The sequence below is a fragment of the Spinacia oleracea genome, chromosome 4, assembly GCF_020520425.1.
Source record: "Spinacia oleracea cultivar Varoflay chromosome 4, BTI_SOV_V1, whole genome shotgun sequence".
Classification (NCBI taxonomy): Eukaryota; Viridiplantae; Streptophyta; class Magnoliopsida; order Caryophyllales; family Amaranthaceae; genus Spinacia; species Spinacia oleracea.
Genome location: NC_079490.1, coordinates 414928 through 432605, shown reverse-complemented (window position 1 = coordinate 432605; position 17678 = coordinate 414928). Strand labels below are relative to the sequence as shown.

At 37.7% G+C, this 17678-nt stretch overlaps 4 protein-coding genes and 1 pseudogene across 5 annotated transcripts; 2 read left to right on the top strand and 3 right to left on the bottom strand.

Moving 5' to 3' along the window:
• Positions 1–921: 921 nt before the first annotated feature.
• Positions 922–4007, bottom strand: LOC110790426 (phytoene synthase 2, chloroplastic-like; annotated as a pseudogene).
• LOC110790465 (uncharacterized) lies at positions 3767–8260 on the bottom strand. Of its 2 annotated transcripts, none has more exons than XM_021995258.2 (4): positions 7228–8260; positions 6962–7119; positions 4831–5208; positions 3767–4597 (listed from the first exon to the last, which is right to left on the bottom strand). In XM_021995258.2, the coding sequence occupies exons 2-4, from the start codon at positions 7104–7106 to the stop codon at positions 3882–3884; spliced, it is 1239 nt and encodes a 412-aa protein (XP_021850950.1). In that variant the 5' UTR covers positions 7107–7119; positions 7228–8260; the 3' UTR covers positions 3767–3881. The 2 variants fall into 2 exon arrangements, with proteins under 2 accessions (XP_021850950.1, XP_021850951.1); XM_021995259.2 differs by having other exon boundaries at positions 6962–7116.
• Positions 8261–8485: 225 nt separating this feature from the next.
• Positions 8486–10307, top strand: LOC110790463 (probable polyamine transporter At3g13620). The gene has a single exon (XM_021995256.2). The coding sequence runs from the start codon at positions 8736–8738 to the stop codon at positions 10137–10139; it is 1404 nt and encodes a 467-aa protein (XP_021850948.2). The 5' UTR covers positions 8486–8735; the 3' UTR covers positions 10140–10307.
• A 1069-nt stretch (positions 10308–11376) lies between these two features.
• Positions 11377–13264, top strand: LOC110790462 (probable polyamine transporter At3g13620). Its single transcript, XM_021995254.2, has one exon. The coding sequence runs from the start codon at positions 11600–11602 to the stop codon at positions 13109–13111; it is 1512 nt and encodes a 503-aa protein (XP_021850946.1). The 5' UTR covers positions 11377–11599; the 3' UTR covers positions 13112–13264.
• Positions 13265–13618: 354 nt separating this feature from the next.
• LOC110790464 (DNA-directed RNA polymerases II, IV and V subunit 8B) lies at positions 13619–17320 on the bottom strand. Its single transcript, XM_021995257.2, has 5 exons — positions 17164–17320; positions 16911–16992; positions 16371–16528; positions 14055–14149; positions 13619–13913 (listed from the first exon to the last, which is right to left on the bottom strand). Exons 2-5 carry the CDS (start codon positions 16981–16983, stop codon positions 13799–13801), a joined length of 441 nt encoding a protein of 146 aa, XP_021850949.1. The 5' UTR covers positions 16984–16992; positions 17164–17320; the 3' UTR covers positions 13619–13798.
• Positions 17321–17678: the final 358 nt, after the last annotated feature.

Sequence of the window (17678 nt, the reverse complement as noted above, 5' to 3'; positions counted from 1 at the left end):
TCTGCATTTGTGAAATTCATAGGAACTTATCGAGAGAGCGAGTTGTGAAGCTCCTTGTTCACGCCCATCTTGTTTAATAATCCCACAGAACCCTCAAACTTCTGGATTTGATGGAGGAAAATCAATGTCAACTGCATAAAAGTGGACAGAGAAACTGTCATTTATTCACAGCAAAAGAACATCACTTTATCAGAAGAATTTGATTTAGCTATAAGCAAACACATCTTTATAGTTCTAGAGCTAATATAAAGAGAAAAGTAACAGAGGTTTATTGTTCAACTGTTGTCCTATATAATGTTTGACTTGAACAAACTACTAAATGAGTTTCCTGCAATGAAATATCAGGGATAGAAGCTAGAGCTACACACAACTGACAATAGGTGGCGAAGCTGGATGCTTTTTGTTATCCCAACATCTGTGAAAACATACATCAATTATTATCTTCCATACCCATTGACACAGGTTTGAAAGCTGCCAATACAACTGAAACTTTGCAAGCAAGACAGCCAACCGTTCCAACTGAAACTAGGTTATTACGTTATTTGTAACATAAAAGGGACTAAACCTAATCTATATTATCCAAACTCCAAAGCATATACATGTAGAATTAGATGGTAAATTTGGACATTCCAACATATTTGCAGCAAAAATAACAGTCAAAACATTGAAAAAACTATGAATGAATTAGTAGGCTTCAGGTGCAGCAACTGCAACTCTAGGGAATAGTTGTTCATATCTCAGTGGATATAGAAGGGATATATACTTGGTTAACATTCTTAACAAATACAATATACTTGGATAATTTGATCTTGATTGGTTGTCATTTAACTACATTCTTTAAAGAGTGCGGCTAAATGTACTGATAACCACTAAAATTGTCAAAATCAGCATCTTTCACTGGTAGAAGTTTCAGTATGTCTCTGTTTTATTGATTATGATATATCATATTTGCAACTAGTTGTTACCATGATCAAAGAGTCGACCATGAAAATTTTCTTATGAACAACATAATCAGTATTTAGCACTAATGCACTCTATTTACTGAATATAATTCAGTATTTCAGTGTTTCTATTGGTGGATTAGTGAAATCTACTGGTTCTGTTCTTGGGTACTAGTACTACCACCCTGTGGCTTTGGCATAAGCTAGTGGCAGCAACATAAGCTTCTCAGCATTCCCTAATCTTGCTCGCTTTGTTAAGTTGTCGTAGTTGTTTCTTTCTATCTTGTCCAAGATTGTCCGATACAGCATCAATGACGCCCACACCTAGATTCATCAGATTGAAGAACACTCAATTTCCATTCAAAGCAACTAGAACATTCTAGAGCTGATCAACATGAGCCCGGCCCGAAATTTAACGGGTTTTGGACATGATTTTTAGCCTTGGCCCGAAAATTAGCGGGTTTTGGACATAATTTTTAGCCCCGGTCCGAAAATGGCCTAAAAGCCGCTACTTTGGCCTGAAATAGCGGGTTTTGGACACACAAAACAACCCAAAGCTTGCCCCGACCCGACACAATGGACATATTTTAAGGCCCGGCTTTTGATCAGGTTGATAACATCCACAAAAATTCATAACTATTTAGAAGTTTGTTAAGTTGCATACCGGCCACCTACTAGCGCTGTTTAGCTGAGAAACACCTTGTTCTGCTAGATCATAATAGTATCTTGCCCTCTCTATCTGCTTCTTCGTGAACTCTCGCCATCTTTCTGATACATTCCTTGAAAAGATGTCCCTGTCTGTGAGTCCAAACTCTCTGAGCTCGTCTTGTGGAAGGTACACTCTCCCCACTAAAGCACTGCATTGTTAAAATAGGCACTGTTAGTTTGGATGAACACAAACACAGGTCAAAGTTCCTTACAGTAGTTTAGAGAAAGCTTACTCTTCTGCTACATCTCTTAGGATGTTATTCAGTTGGAGTGCGGTACCCAAGGAAAGAGCGGCTTCATAAATGCTTTCTGTGGAACTTACAGAATGTGGTGAAATTCCTGCTATTGGAACTGTCATTAAGCCAACTGTTCCTGCTACATAGTAGCAATACAGTTCAAGCTAGTGTACAATAACAGATAACGTAAAGTGATCCCTGTGTTGGGGCGTTGCAGTAAGGGGTTTGACTGATTCAAGGCATATTCTAACAGTAAGATAAGTGTAGCAAAACTAACAGGAAATCTAAGGAGATAACTGGAGTAGCTAGGTGAAACGTACCGTGATGTCAAGGGGAAACCGTTGGACAGTTTCAGCCAAGGCAGCATCAATTTTGTCATGAGGGCGTCCATCAAAGACGTCCTCAAGCCTCTTTTCCCAGCTATCCAACACAGTTGAGTCCGTGAGACGGGAATTTGGACCATCCACTATCTCATCAATCCTCTGAGTCCAAGCTGTCAACCAGGGCAGCATAGTATTATCAGTAAAATCTTGTGTAAGATGGTCTTAAAATCTTGTGTAAGACGGTCTTAAAATCTTGCTAGACCAGGGTTAGCTTCAGTTGAAAGGAATTAGATTTAGGGAGAGTGAGAGACTGCACCATATATAGCCCATATTGCTTTCTTCCTTTCTTCAGTCAACAGCAAACTTCCTGTACCAAGATTCAAAACAAAACGGCATGAACTGAGTTACAGGTCTGCAGCTGAGTACTAAGAATCATAAGAAATGTAAAAAGGTGATGAAACTATATACCCAGATAATAGCTTGTAGAATCCCGACAGATTTTTCTGCAGATGTTGTAGGCCTCTCTAAGAAGGGTAGGATCTAAACGGGTCTGTTTTTTGGGAATCACACCCTTAGACTGTCTCTCAATGACTTGTTGGACTTGTAGTTCAGCAAGGAGGTCAATTCCCTTATTGGATAGAGCAAGAAAGCTTGTTGATTTTCTTCTATGTAAGTCAAATTTAGGAGCTTTATTGACCTTAAATTTTTGCATCAACGAAGTTCGGCCATTTTTTGGTGCAGTACCTGTGGTAGTCTGCAGATACAGAAACTGCAAGGTTAATGAACTGTACATAGTTTTCTGATCTGAGTTGAGGTTGAAGTACTTGTTTTAAAGTCAGATTTTGATTTTCAAAGGAGATGCCAAGGATGCCGAGGATCCTTATGGTTTTAAGGTTAAAGGTCGAGATCAAAGACGAATGAATACAATTCACATACTATCACACACCTGATTAATCTGATTGTGATTTAAGGTTGATTGGTGGTCAAATTGTCATTAACTATTAATTACAAAAGCGTGGGGCTAATTGTATAACCACTAAAACCATAACAGTGCCAAAATCAAGGTGTTTTCATGGGTGGAAAATTTATTACGTTTCTGATTCCTCGATTTTGATACATATAATTGTTTCAGAAGAATTGACAGAACATGAATGATGTAATAGGAAAAGTCTTAATTTTAATCACAAAATATGCTAACTTTGTCAGGTTATCAAGATCATATATCTAAATCTTGTCCAAAATTCTTTGATATAAACCTAAAACGACAGCATATGAATACGATTCAGGTTTCAGACCTTCTGCTCACTGAACAAAAAACTCAGCATGATGACATTGATGATAACTAGTGCAGCAACAAGTATGCAAACTTACTGGCTTACTTGAATGAAGGTCGAAAAGTTGTTTCCAACAAAACCTCAACAGAGCGGGCACAGAATGGTGCCAAAAGGCTTGAAGGCATTCACCATAGTACCTAAAGTCACTGAACTGGTATAAACAGAAAATCAACAGATACTTGGTATGAACTTTTAACAGGATATAATGAATAGAGACTTCAAAATTATTGAAAGATAGTACTTTGTATTCATTAACAGAGTTTTCTGTACATAAGAAGTGGGAAATCAGAACCCTAAACTCCTGAACAAGGCCGAATGCTTAGAAATCAGAAACATACATCAATCATTATCTTCTATACCCATTGACACGGGTTTGAAAGCTGCCAATATTACTGAAACTTTGCAAGCAAGAAAGCCAACCGTTCCAGCCAAGATCTCTCTAGGTGTCAATGCTGGTATGAAATCTGGTTTATCGTACTTCGTTGCTAAAACTGCAATAGCAAAAGCAGTTACAAAAACCACTATTGGACCTTTCAATCCTCCGAACACCCCGTCGAAGTTATTTCCTTTGTCTTTCACAATTGATTCAGGAGCTGGTAATGTGTCCACAGACCTCTGTAAAAACAGAAGGTACAAGAAGCCACCAATTCCCCCAGTTAAAAATGCTAAGGCTGTACTCTTATCTACAGTGATGGATGTAATGGTGGTGCCAGTAAAAATTAGCATGGAATCATATAGTAACAAAGAGTATTTAAGATCTGCATATTCTTTCATGCTGTCTTCGTTTGTAATAATTCCCTTTTCTGCACGTGACACGTTTAGTGAAGAACTTCCATCAATGATAATAGAGACAGCATCATCCCCAATATGGTCTGTAACAAGGCAAGGGCGAAGTTCTGCCATTGTTAAGTCACTCCCTTCTCCAAGCAAAACATCTTCAACTTCAAAATTGTAGGTGATACTGCTATACACACTCCCATTTGGGATAGGTTCTTCTATTTGATGGTTGTAAACACTGATAATTGTTAAACTTGCACCACCTAATCTCCAACTGCCTGACCTTGAAACAGAATAAAGTTAAATGTAAAAAAATTGTCAAAGGTAAGGGTGCGTTCTATTCACCTAATTTCACTTATCTTATCTGAACTTATTAAATCTTATTTTAGTTATGAACTGTACTTGGTCTACCCTTATCTTACCCGAACTTATCTGAACTTATTTTTCCTGAAATAAGTGGAAATAAGGTGAACAGAAAAAAGCCTTTAATGCATATTCCGAAAAGGCCAACCTGATTCAAGACTTGTCCACATAGCCTGAATTCTTCCTAGTTTTGGTCCCCAGAACATGTATTCATCAGTTGCACCTCTTTGGAAGCGGAGAACATCAGACGTGACAGCATCCTCTGATAGCTGAAAATGGTCTTGAATGGCAGGAACCCTCTCTAATATTGAATCACCATGTTCATCAATTATACAGACAAGTATTCCTGCATTCTGGTCACTTAGGTCTGACCCGTACATAGAACTAGTACGTAGCACTACCTTGTACAGAGAATTTGGTTCATCTAATTGAAGAGCTGAGAGGGTTTTTTCCGGTGGTTCATTCACGTAAGTTTTTAGCTTTTCTGTGGGAAAAAGTTGTCTAGGCTTTGCATATTCCTGAAAGTCTAGGCAAAAACTTGTTCTGAATAACACAATCCTTTGAAAATCAGGAAGAATAACTAACAGTATAAGACATTGTGGCAGTAATTGAAATTAGTAGACGGCGAAAATGGAAGTATATAACCTAAAGCTTTCTGCAGACTCTTGAAGGCATAGCCTTACCATACCCTATACACCTTTGCAACTACTAAGGCTCAATGGTTTGACGGAAAACATTTTACACCCAACCAAACACTCCCTAAGTTGAAAATTACAAATTTACAATAGCTCCTTGATTCTAGGAACTAGAAACCAGTATAATTTCTGCAGTACCTATCTAAAGCACTTTCAAGAACTAGGTTTGTCTGTAACACTACTCCTTGATTCTAGGAACTTGACATCAGTATAGTTTCTGCAGAAGTAATCTAAAGCATGTTCAAGAACTAGGTTTTGACATAGTTAAGGACATAAACCTAATCTATATTATCCAAACTCCAAAGCATATAGAATTAGACGGAAATTTTGGACATTCCAATATATTTGCAGCACAAATAACAGTAAAAACACTGAAATAATTATTAATGAATTAGTCCTCTTCAGACTCTTGAAGGCATAGCCTTACAATTCACCATTGCAACTACTAAGGGCACGCTTGGATTGGGTGTAATGGATTATGGGGTAATAAAAGTCAAACCACCATAATAAAAGGACAATGAAGGTGAATTGAGGTGGTTGCAAGGAGGGTAGTGTGGTGGTATTGTGATGAGAAGTTGTGGTAGTGGTGGTGTTGTGAGGAGAAGGGAGGAAGGGGGGAAGTAATTACCCCCTAAATGAGGGTAATAATCACCCTAGTGGGATGGTGGGTAACTATTCCCTCCATGAAGAGGGTATTTGTTCCCCTTCCCTTTTATTTTCTTCTTGCCAACACTAGCTTGTTGCCTTTATCACCTCATTATCACCTTCAATTACCTTAGTTTGACTTTTATTACCCCTTTAATACATTACCCTCAATCCAAGCATGCCCTAAGGCTCCATGGTTTGGTGGAGAACATTTTACACCCAATCAAACAGTCCCTAAGTTGAAAATTACTATAGCTCCTTGATTCTGGGAATTAGAAATCAGTATAATTTCTGCATAGCCTTACCAATCTAAAGCACTTTCAAGAACTAGGTTGTGTGTAACATCGAAGGGAATAAACCTAATCTATAGTATCCAATCTCCAAAGCATATATATGTAGAATTATAGGGTAAATTTGGACATTCCAACATATTTGCAGCAAAAATAACAGTCAAAACATTGAAAAAACTATGAATGAATTAGTAAATTGAAGTATACCTTGGAAAGATGATTTCTTTGAAGAACCAAGAAAGCGAGGAAAATATTTTACACCCAACCAAACACTCACTATGTTGAAAATTAAAGTAGATCATTGATTCTAGGAACTAGAAATCAGTATAATTTCTGCAGTACCAATCTAAAGCACTTTCAAGAACTAGGTTGTCTGTAGAACTGCCTATGTTAAAAATTACAACTCCTTGATTCTAGGAGCTTGACATCAGTATAGTTTCTGCAGAAGTAATATAAAGCATGTTTAAGAACTAGGTTTTGTGTCAATTGAAGACATAGTTAAGGGCATAAATCTAATCTTTATTATCCAAAATCCAAAGCATCTATGTAGAATTAGATGGTAAATTTGGACATTATAACATTATTTGTAGCAAAAATAACAGTCAAAACAATGAAATAACTATGAATGAGTTGATAAATTGAAGTATACCTTGAAAAGATGCTTTCTTTGAAGATACAAGAAAGCGAGGCGGGCGAATGAGAAGATTTCTTCTTGTAAGGTGAAAAGGGTTTACTGGGAAGTTAAAACTGAGTGCATCAGAATGATTAATTGTGGGATTACAGTGAAACTCCATTATTAGTTTCCTGCTGTCAAACAAACATATGAATACGATCAAATCAAATGAAATCAGATCAAAATTAGGATATAAATTCATGGGATGATGATATAATTAAAGAGATGAATGAATTGAGTACCTGATTCAGCTCAACTGGAGGGGGGAAGGTTGTGGAGTTTTTCTTTCTTTCCTTCTTTCTTGAAATGATCATCATTTGAATTAGAGGGCACAATTTGGACAAAACGTCTGTTGGACTGATGTTGACGAACAAAGTAGAGCAGATCACACATAGCCTCGCTTTTGGGCTGGAATTCGGGCATGTCACGACCCGTTTTAGGAAAAGAGGTTTTGATTTTCGGGTGTAAAGGCCCCGAAATGACATTTATTCGGCAATATGCGTTTTTTTTTAAAAGTCCCATAAAATGTCATTTAGGAGGTCATGGAGATGGTTCTAAGCACCGATATGACCTCCTGGGATCCATGAGGTATGTGGAAAGCGCCCAGACTTCTAACCTTACCGGCTTCCGAAAATGTCCAAATTTGCCAAAATTGCACCCTAAAAGACTATTATCCACGCTTTTTTTTGACCAAATTTGGACCCTCGGACCCGGTATCGGGATCTCCTTAAGGCCCTACCGCCCTTGAATGACATTTATTCGGCAATGCTTGAAGGCATGCAGCTATCTAGCATAACTTTCACACCGGAGTCCAATCGAGGCGATTCTTTTTTGAAACCCCATATATTTTTAACTATTTAAGTGTACAAAGCAGATATAGTTGCAACTTATCTGTACTTGTTAAACCTAAAGTTTATTGATCATATAAGACTCGATTGCAACTTATCTGTATTTGTTAAACCTTAAACTTCTTATTTATTTATTTTAAGGTAAAGATAAAGCACCCATATTCCGTAGTAATATGAACGGAATCCCAATCAATCAAGAATCAACCACCACCATAAAAAGGAGTCTCACCTCTTACGTTACAAAAGTCCTAGTAGTCCAACAATTAGTCCACGAATTACTGCTACAAAACTCCTCCACTATATTATTTTATTATTCATAATTACGGTAACAATCTATGCTTAAAAGATTCAATATTTTATACCCTAAAATAAAAAGAATAATTTTTTTTTATCTTGGAAACCAATCAGCAGCCGGCATTTACAAATTACAAAGAGATTGCGTATCTCTCAACAAGGCAACAATATTATCTTCTACAGTAATTTGTATATAATTACATAACTATTTAATATTATCAGAATCTTCATTATTCTATCTTATATTAACTTATTAAGGACTTCCCATATGAATCCATTTAACACATCTGTTCTTCACCAACTTGCAAGTGTCAATAATCAATATCTTTATTTTCTCCTCCATAGATAAAGTTTTATAACTCCTTCGCTCACTCCAATACAACTTTTGTTCCGTACCCCAACAAACAAATCACATTTAATATTTTCAAACCATAGCTTATATCATGTTTTGCACATGATTCTGATTAAATAATCTTAAAGTTTTATACTTTTAATTGGGGTAGCAATAAAGTTTTAATCTTTTTGCTAGAATCCTACTTCATATATACAGGAATTCTTGTTTTGATCCATATTCTCAACATTTGCACCCCAAACCCAAGAAAATAACAATGGTCAGTGAAGAACCTGTAGCAGTCTCAGATCAACTTCCTGTTTCCACCACCGCTGACGGTGGTGTTGGCGGCGGTGGCGGGAGTCATAAGAAGTTGACCCTCATCCCTCTTGTATTCCTGATATACTTTGAGGTTGCTGGTGGGCCTTATGGTGAGGAGCCTGCAGTCCAAGCAGCTGGCCCACTATTAGCACTATTGGGCTTTCTGATCTTCCCATTTATCTGGAGTGTCCCTGAGGCGTTGATCACGGCGGAGCTCTCCACCGCCTACCCGGGTGACGGTGGGTTTGTTATATGGGCTGAGCGGGCTTTCGGGCCGTTCTGGGGATCCATCATGGGTACTTGGAAATTTTTAAGTGGAGTGATTAACATTGCTTCATTTCCTGTTCTCTGCATTGATTACTTGAAGAAAGTGTTTCCTGTTTTCAGTTCAGGGTTACCAAGGTATTTAGCAATAACTATTTCAACATTAATGCTGTCATTCTTGAATTATACTGGACTTACTATTGTTGGTTATGCTGCTGTTGCTCTTGGAATTATTTCACTACTTCCATTTATTGTCATGTCTTTGGTTGCTATACCTCAGATTCAGCCTCACAGGTGGCTTAGTTTAGGTCAAAAAGGGGTTAAAAAGGACTGGAATTTGTTTGGGAATACACTTTTTTGGAACTTGAATTTCTGGGATAATGTTAGTACACTTGCTGGTGAGGTTGATAAGCCTCAGAAAACATTCCCAAAGGCACTGTTTATAGCAGTGATCTTCACCTGTTTGGCATACTTGGTTCCATTGTTTGCTGTCACTGGTGCAGTTTCTGTTGATCAGAATTTGTGGGAAACAGGGTTTATGGCAGATGCTGCACAGATGATTGTTGGGAAATGGTTAAAAATCTGGGTTGAGATTGGTGCAGTTTTGTCTGCAATTGGACTGTTTGAAGCTCAATTGAGTAGTTCATCTTTCCAAGTTATGGGGATGGCAGATATTGGGTTTTTGCCAAGGTTTTGTGCTGCAAGATCAAAATGGTTCAACACACCATGGGTTGGAATATTAGCATCAACTGTAATCACACTTGCAGTTTCTTTTATGGATTTTACAGACTTGATTTCTTCAGCTAATTTCCTTTACAGCTTAGGGATGTTGTTGGAATTCGCCTCGTTTTTATGGTTGAGGAGAAAGAGGCCGCATTTAAAGAGGCCATACCGCGTTCCATTAGGGTTGCCTGGTTTGGTGATAATGTGTTTGGTACCATCAGTATTTTTGGTGTTTATAATGGTTATAGCTACTAAAATGGTGTTTCTTGTAAGTGGGTTGATGACTGCTGGTGGAATTGCTTGGTTCTTTTTCATGAAGCTGTGTAAGTCGAAGAAATGGTGTGTTTTCGGCAGCATTCAAGCAGAAGACTGATTGCAGCAGCAGCAGAAGCAGTTTATGTAGTAGTAAATATAGCTTTCTTGCTTTTTAATCAAAGTTTATTCATGATATTATGCAGATTAGATGATTAGTGGTTCTAAATTTTTGACACTTTGGTAAATATAGCTTTCTTGCTTTTTAATCAAAGTTTTTGCCTTTCAACATTATTGCTTCTCAATCAAAGAATTTGACTTTGAAATGTATGAGTTATGATAAGACTGATCAGTGATTGTAAGCCATGTTTGGACCTTCCTATCATAAAAGTACAATAGCACTCTACTAATTTCTCACCAAACATTTTCAATATTTCTCAACAAACACAGGAACACACACAAATAGAGGAAGGATGATTGTTGATTGATAGAAAGCTCAAGGCTTGGGATACAAAACTATACTCTCAAGATGATTCTAGTTTCTTCCCTCCGACAAATGTAATTAACCAAAGTACGAGGACAACAAAAGTGGCGGTAATAAGGCAACATTCTTTAATTGTACCAAACCGTTGCCACCACTATGTTTGGGTGTTGGTTGCTACTGATCAAGGGTGTGGAGCAGGTGAGTTCATTGTAATACCCCGCCCCCAAAAACGCACCCTGTCCTCAAGGTGGAAGGTTGGAAAATTCATTGATCATGGATGCACCTCCTTAATTGCATCTAGTAGGAAGAGCGTATTTATCAGGGTTAACAATCGGCACCCAATGTGGCTAATTAAGATGCCAATAAGCAAACTCTGAACCATAGGAAAATCATAAGGGGTTAACCGCTACCTGACATGGCGGTTCATTAAATATATAAGCCGCTATTTCAGATAGCGGTTTACCCCTTTAAACCGTTGTTTCAGATAGTGGTTTATTGTAGATTCTATAAAAAAATTAGACCGGCTTTCTTCCTGACGTGGACGGTAGAGTGGGAAATAAGTGAAAAAGTAGCGCACTTTGAGAATTTTCGAATCTTCAAGCATTATTGAAGAAAATCGCTCTCTTTTATACTCTGTAATTATATACATTGAGATGTTAATAAGATATTACTTGACTATATATATGTACGTAGGTAATGTAAGCTAAGCATTATGAAATTGAGAAAGTATGTAGGGTAAATATGTGGTTCACAACTTGGTATTATAGGATTTAACATAACTGCATAAACAAAACAATTGGAATGAAGCAAACAATAAAAACAAGTCTACAAATGAATCAAATGTTAATGGCCACCAAAAAAGTCTATAAAATCCTCAAGTCTTAATGGTATGTATCCATTTACAGATTACTCCACCTTACACTGCCCATTTTTTGTAAAAATCACAAGATTTACACATTGTCATAGATTCATAGTGTTGCAAATTGCAATATTACAGCAATTCCATAATGAGATGTTCATAAAGTTTGGATCTTTGGAATTGGATTTCCGAAGACAGACCCCACAAATCTACCCAAAAGGAAAATTGTATTTGTAGTATGCTGAAGACAAATTCAACGAATGCAAATTCCACAATAATGGGAGTTTCTCTCTCCTCCCTAAACTCATCCGAATCCACTCCATCCTTCTCAATCATTGAAGATGATGAGGAAGAACACCAATCCAATCATGGCAATCAACTCAACCCCAAATCACCCAAAAAGCTAGCCCTCCTCCCTTTAATCTTTCTCATCTACTTCGAGGTCGCCGGTGGGCCCTACGGCGAAGAGCCCTCAGTAAAATCAGCCGGCCCACTCTTAGCCATCTTGGGTTTCCTTATCTTCCCATTCATATGGAGTATCCCAGAGGCGTTAGTCACGGCGGAGCTCGCCACCACTTTTCCCGGCAACGGTGGATTTGTGATCTGGGCTCATAAGGCTTTTGGGCCCTTTTGGGGGTCTCAAATGGGGTTCTGGAAATTCCTTAGTGGTGTCATCAATCTAGCTTCTTATCCTGTTCTTTGCATTGACTATCTGAAATTGGTAATTCCTGCTCTATCTTCTGGGTTTCCTCATTATTTAGCAATTTTGATGTCAACTTTTGTGCTGTCATTTGTTAATTATACTGGGTTGACTATTGTTGGGTATACTTCAGTAGCTTTAGGGGTGGCTTCACTTTTCCCATTTATTGTCATGTCTTTGATTTCAATCCCTAATATTGATCCTACAAGATGGATGAGTTTAGGTGAGAAAGGTGTGAAAAGGGATTGGAGTTTGTTCTTCAATACATTGTTTTGGAACTTGAATTTTTGGGATAATGCAAGTACTTTAGCAGGGGAAGTTGAAAATCCTCAAAAGACTTTCCCAAAAGCTCTGTTTTCAGCTGGGATTCTCACTTGTTTGGGTTATTTGGTGCCTCTTTTGGCTGCTACTGGTTCAATTCCTCTTGATCAAGAGAAATGGGTTGATGGGTATTTTGCTGATGCTGCCGAAATCATTGCTGGGAAATGGCTCAAGATTTGGATGGAGATTGGTGCTGTTTTATCAGTAATAGGTCTGTTTGAAGCTCAATTAAGCAGCTGTGCTTACCAGTTTCTTGGTATGGCTGATCTCGGGATTGTTCCGAGGTCTTTCGGGGCTCGGTCTAAACGGTTCAATACTCCTTGGGTTGGGATTCTAGTTTCCATGATCATAGCACTTGCTATTTCATACCTCAACTTCACTGACATAATCTCATCTGTCAACTTCCTCTATAGTTTGGGGATGTTGCTCGAGTTCGCCTCGTTTCTCTGGTTGAGAAGAAAGATGCCAGCTGTCAAGAGGCCGTACCGAGTTCCATTAGAGATGGTGGGGTTGGTGATCATGTGCTTCATACCATCTGTGTTTCTTGTTTATGTCATGGTAGTTGCTAATAGAACTGTGTTTTTTGTGAGTGCTTTGTTGACTTTACTTGGGATTTTGTGGTATTTTCTTATGAAATTCTGTAAATCAAGAGGTTGGTGTACATTTAGTGATGAACAGGTCAGTGAGGAAGAACATCATCTTGTTACAAAGCAGGATGTGGTTGATTAGGAGTACATACTTGAACACTACACTGAGTCATGGTTGTAACTCGCGATTGCAATAGTTTGCATACAAATTGTAGCCTTTGTGGGTGTGTTGTTAAGGATTGGTTCATTTATTTTACATCAATACATTCATGAATTACAAACCAAACAAAGTTTATGAGGCTGTTTTGCTCTGAAATATTGAGGCTTTTTAATACGGCGTGCTAGTGTGCTACACTAGAATTATACAGGACTGATACTCGGAAGTAAAGGTGATCAAAATACAGGGCTGGGCCGGGCTTTAATACAAAAACTCATGCCCAAACTCATAAATTTGGTGCGGGCTTTTCGTGTCGGGGCGGGTTTCAGGCCAGGTTTGGGCTTCAGTCTAAAAATGCATATTTGAGGTTTGCACAAACCCATACTTTTCGGGCTGGGTCAGGCCAACGGGTCGGGCTATAGGTAATCATGGATTCATGTCTACTCTTGAAGTAAAGACTGGTAATGCGAAGTTTAAATATAGACATCCAAATAGTTGATAAATCCATAGATATGCAACAATCTAACTTCTTAACAAGACTCAGAAATCGAGTTCAGGTTTTGGGTACAATACCTAAACAGGCTTAGCAAATATCCACCATTCAATACATTGTGTCTGAGAACAATTTACAGCTTGAAAAGTCAGATAATCTGCACCAAAAGTTAGAAAAGCCTACTCAGTTCTCTTCATCAGCAGGAACAATCTTTGGTCCAGCTGAAAATTCTTACTGACACTCTTGTCCACCCTCATCATCATTAAGAGTCCACCAAATGAAACAAATATCTCTCTGTGTAAAGCAAATAAACAATGTTTAGATTAAAACATTTTCTGTTTATATGTCTTCATATCTTCATATGAGGGTAACAGTGTATTATAATTCTGCAAAGTGAATAAAAGAAGATTACAAACTAAAGACAGGAAAACTAACCCCTTCTCTTGTCCTTCATAATCAATATCAGTAATGCGATAAGTCCTTCCATGCATGACATATTCGTATCTGTCTGCAAGTGTCTCCCGCGAAGTCTGAAAAAAATACACAAGTTATTGCTAAATTTCAAGTATCTGTAATGGAGGAAATGTTGAAGAGTTGAGTTTATCAAATCATAAAAGAACGAGGGCTGCAAACAGAAGAACAAGGGGAAAAGGACAAGTGACTTCTCCTAATAATTCTTTTTTTTGTTCTGGGACATGGCAACATTAATGAGGTTATTGAGGAAGTTACGGAAACTGAAGGGAGTGCGGATGAGCAGACTGCTGAAGATATTCCATGTATTACTAAAAGATCATTTCTACTTGGAATATTAGGGGGCTAAATGAACCCCAAAAAGTAGAAGTAAAGAAATATCTTAGGGAAAATAAGGTATCTGTTATGCCTATTCTGGAAACAAGAGTCAGAGTTGCTAATGTTCAGAAAGTTCAAAAAAAGTTCGGCATCTATTGGAAGTGGGTTTGTAACTATAGTTGTTCTGCAAAAGGAAGAATTAGGTTAGGGTGGAAGCACCAGGATGTTGATTCAAATGTCTTGGCTGTGCATGAGCAATTTATTCATTGTTCTATTGTCACAAAGCACGGTGGTTTTTCTTGTCATTTTACTGCAGTTTATGGCCTACACACCGTGGATACTAGACTGCCTTTATTGGTTTGAGATCAGAAGGTTGGCTTCTTGGTTACTGAATAGTTCATGGATTGTTGCTGGAGACTTCAATGCTGTTATGTATGCAACTGATAGAATAAATGGTAATTATGTTTCAAATGCTGAGACCAGAGATCTTTTGTCCGTGGTGGAGGATTTGGAGTTAAATGAAATTCGAAGTACTGGTTATTACTATTCCTGGTATAATAAAGGATTAGGCGATAGTAGGAAAGCCAGCAGAATCGATCGAGTGTTTGGTAATACAGCTTGGATGGATAATCATGGAAATATTGTGGCTAATTACCTCAATCCTTGCATTTCTGATCACTCTCCTTTGTTGATTTGTGTTCCCGAGGATAAAGGGGGTGGGAGACCCTTTAGATTTCTCAATTATCTTGCTAGCCATTCTTCTTTTGAGGAAATAATGACTGGTTGTTGGAATCAGACTGTGCCTTTGGCTAGGGTGTGGCGTAAGCTCAAGCTGCATAGATAAGAATTCTCTTTCGTTGCTGGAAAGATTGATAATATCAGACTTGAGCTAGACGGAATGAACTTCAAAATCATAATGCTACTGCTCTTCATGTAAAGGAGAGGGAATATGTTTGGATCTTAAGAAATGGCTACATGTCGAAGAACAGGCTTTACAACAGAAATCTAGGATTCAGTGGCTCGCCCTAGGTGATTCTAACCATCACTTTCTCTACTCCGCAATGAAAGAGAGGTTTACCAGGAACAAAAGTCATATGTGGCACGATGAGCAGGGGAATACTATTACTGATTCTCAAGCTATCCAGGCTGAAATTTTGGGTTTCTATAAGAGTTTGCTAGGCTCTGCTGCAACCTCTCTCCCGGGGATAGATCTCCCTGTCATCAGAAGAAGTAATACTTTGTCTCTTGCTGCTAAGGAATTGTTATGTCAACCTGTTACTTATGATGAAATTGACCGAGCTCGCTTTGATATCGATGAACTATAGTTTAAAAAGAATAGGGTAATTTCAAGCTAATAACTACAGTCCAAATCAAAAACATCAACCACAAGAACCAGAGTCCAAAGCCAGTACCACTGCAAGTCATACCAATTAGCTCTTTGTTACCTAAGGCCCCTGAGTCTAAATCTGAATAATAATCCCTAAGAGGAAAAGAAAACTTAGGATTAGGAAACCCATATCGACACCATAAAAACACATTATCAACTAAATGAGCTTTCTCAGCTGCAAGCACACGCAATTAAACACATTATCACTTTTCACAAGATACACAGCACATCATATCCTCCTATGATTCAAAATTTAGGCAGGTAAATGATATTTTTTCCAATTTCCAAGGACACACAAACTAGAAAGGGTTCAACCATATTTGTCAAAACAGTTTCCAGAGTGCAAACTCTGAAGCCAATTCCAAAGTTCTTAATGACTAACTACAACATATTCAGGCCTAATGTTTGACCACTCTTCTATAACAGTGATTCAAACTTCCTCCAACCAAAAGTCTGTCTTCTTCAGTAATACACATACACTAATTGCAATGAAGATATGTATTGGTTAAAATTCAAACATATGAGAAAGCATGAGGTGAGAATTAAAAAAATGTAAACAAATAGTAATGCCTAACCTGGTTATAGAACCCCGAGTCAGCACCCCCATCCAGGTCGAGAGTGGTTGCTAGCCCAATGGTGTACCTCTTGTCTTTGTTAATACGATAGACATCTATATTGACATCCAGCAATATGAATGCATCAAATTTGTCACTCTGTGCTTCAATTCGAGAAACTGCACGCAACAAAACAGAGCTATAAGCAACCAAAAATTCAATTCTTCCCCACCAAACAAAGGTTTACCTTCAATTAAATAGAAACAAACACAGAAGGCATTCTACAGGTACAAAATGAGCATGATAACAAAACCACAATCCCCACCCAACTGAATTCCAAATGAAAAGCTTTAATAACTCACATTTCCATGGTTTCAAAACAAAGAGGTAACTAAACAGGATACAAGGCATAAGCTTTGAAGTTAGTCGCAAGTTTTTCATGACTTCTATTCCCAAAAGACACGACCTTTCTTTCAATAAAATAAAATCAATGGAAATTCAAACAGAAATAGCACTAACTTAATTTCCAAATGAATTTTTTTTGCTAATTTAGCAGAATACCTTTGTCGAACTTCTTGCCATCAGGATCAATCCTGGTAATATTGAAGATATCCTCAAACAGAAGAGGCGCCATCAATCAAACCTGGAACAAAATAACCCAATTCATAACAATATCAATTTTGAAAATCGGAGAATTTCTTTCGCAAATAGACAACAGTTAATCAAGCAAGGAACTTTTTAGGGTTCTAAGAAACCCCAAATTGTGGACTAAATCAGTAAAATAATGAGATAGAAAGGGGGAATCGAAAGATACCTGGCTTAGTTGATGGAGGTTTTTAGGGTTTAAGGAGGTTTTTCTGAGTTGTGACGGAGTGAAATCCGCTATAGAGAGAAGAGAAATGCAAGGTTGTTTTTCCGGTGGCTTTTCCTTTTCTTATTACATCCAATTTTACTTGTTTTATTTTCATTTTCTTTCCCTTTTTTCTTTTCTTTACCGTCCAAGCAAGCCCAAATCCCCGGACTATAGGTAAGAAGTTAAAAATTAAAATATGTTTTCCTTATAAATGGATAAAATTATAACTTATTCTTATTTTAAATTGGTCTAAAATTAATTATCACGGTACTGTTCATGTAGGATTGGTATAAAAATTGCTTTTTTCTTTTATTTTAATTCAGTAGAAGAACCGCTAACACTAATAACAATTTACACATAAAACCGCCGACACAGTAGCGTTTTATAGGAAGAACTGCGGACAACAATAGCGTTTCATATGAAGAATCGCAGAAAACAGTAGCGTTTCGTATGAAGAACTGCTAACGGTAGTACAT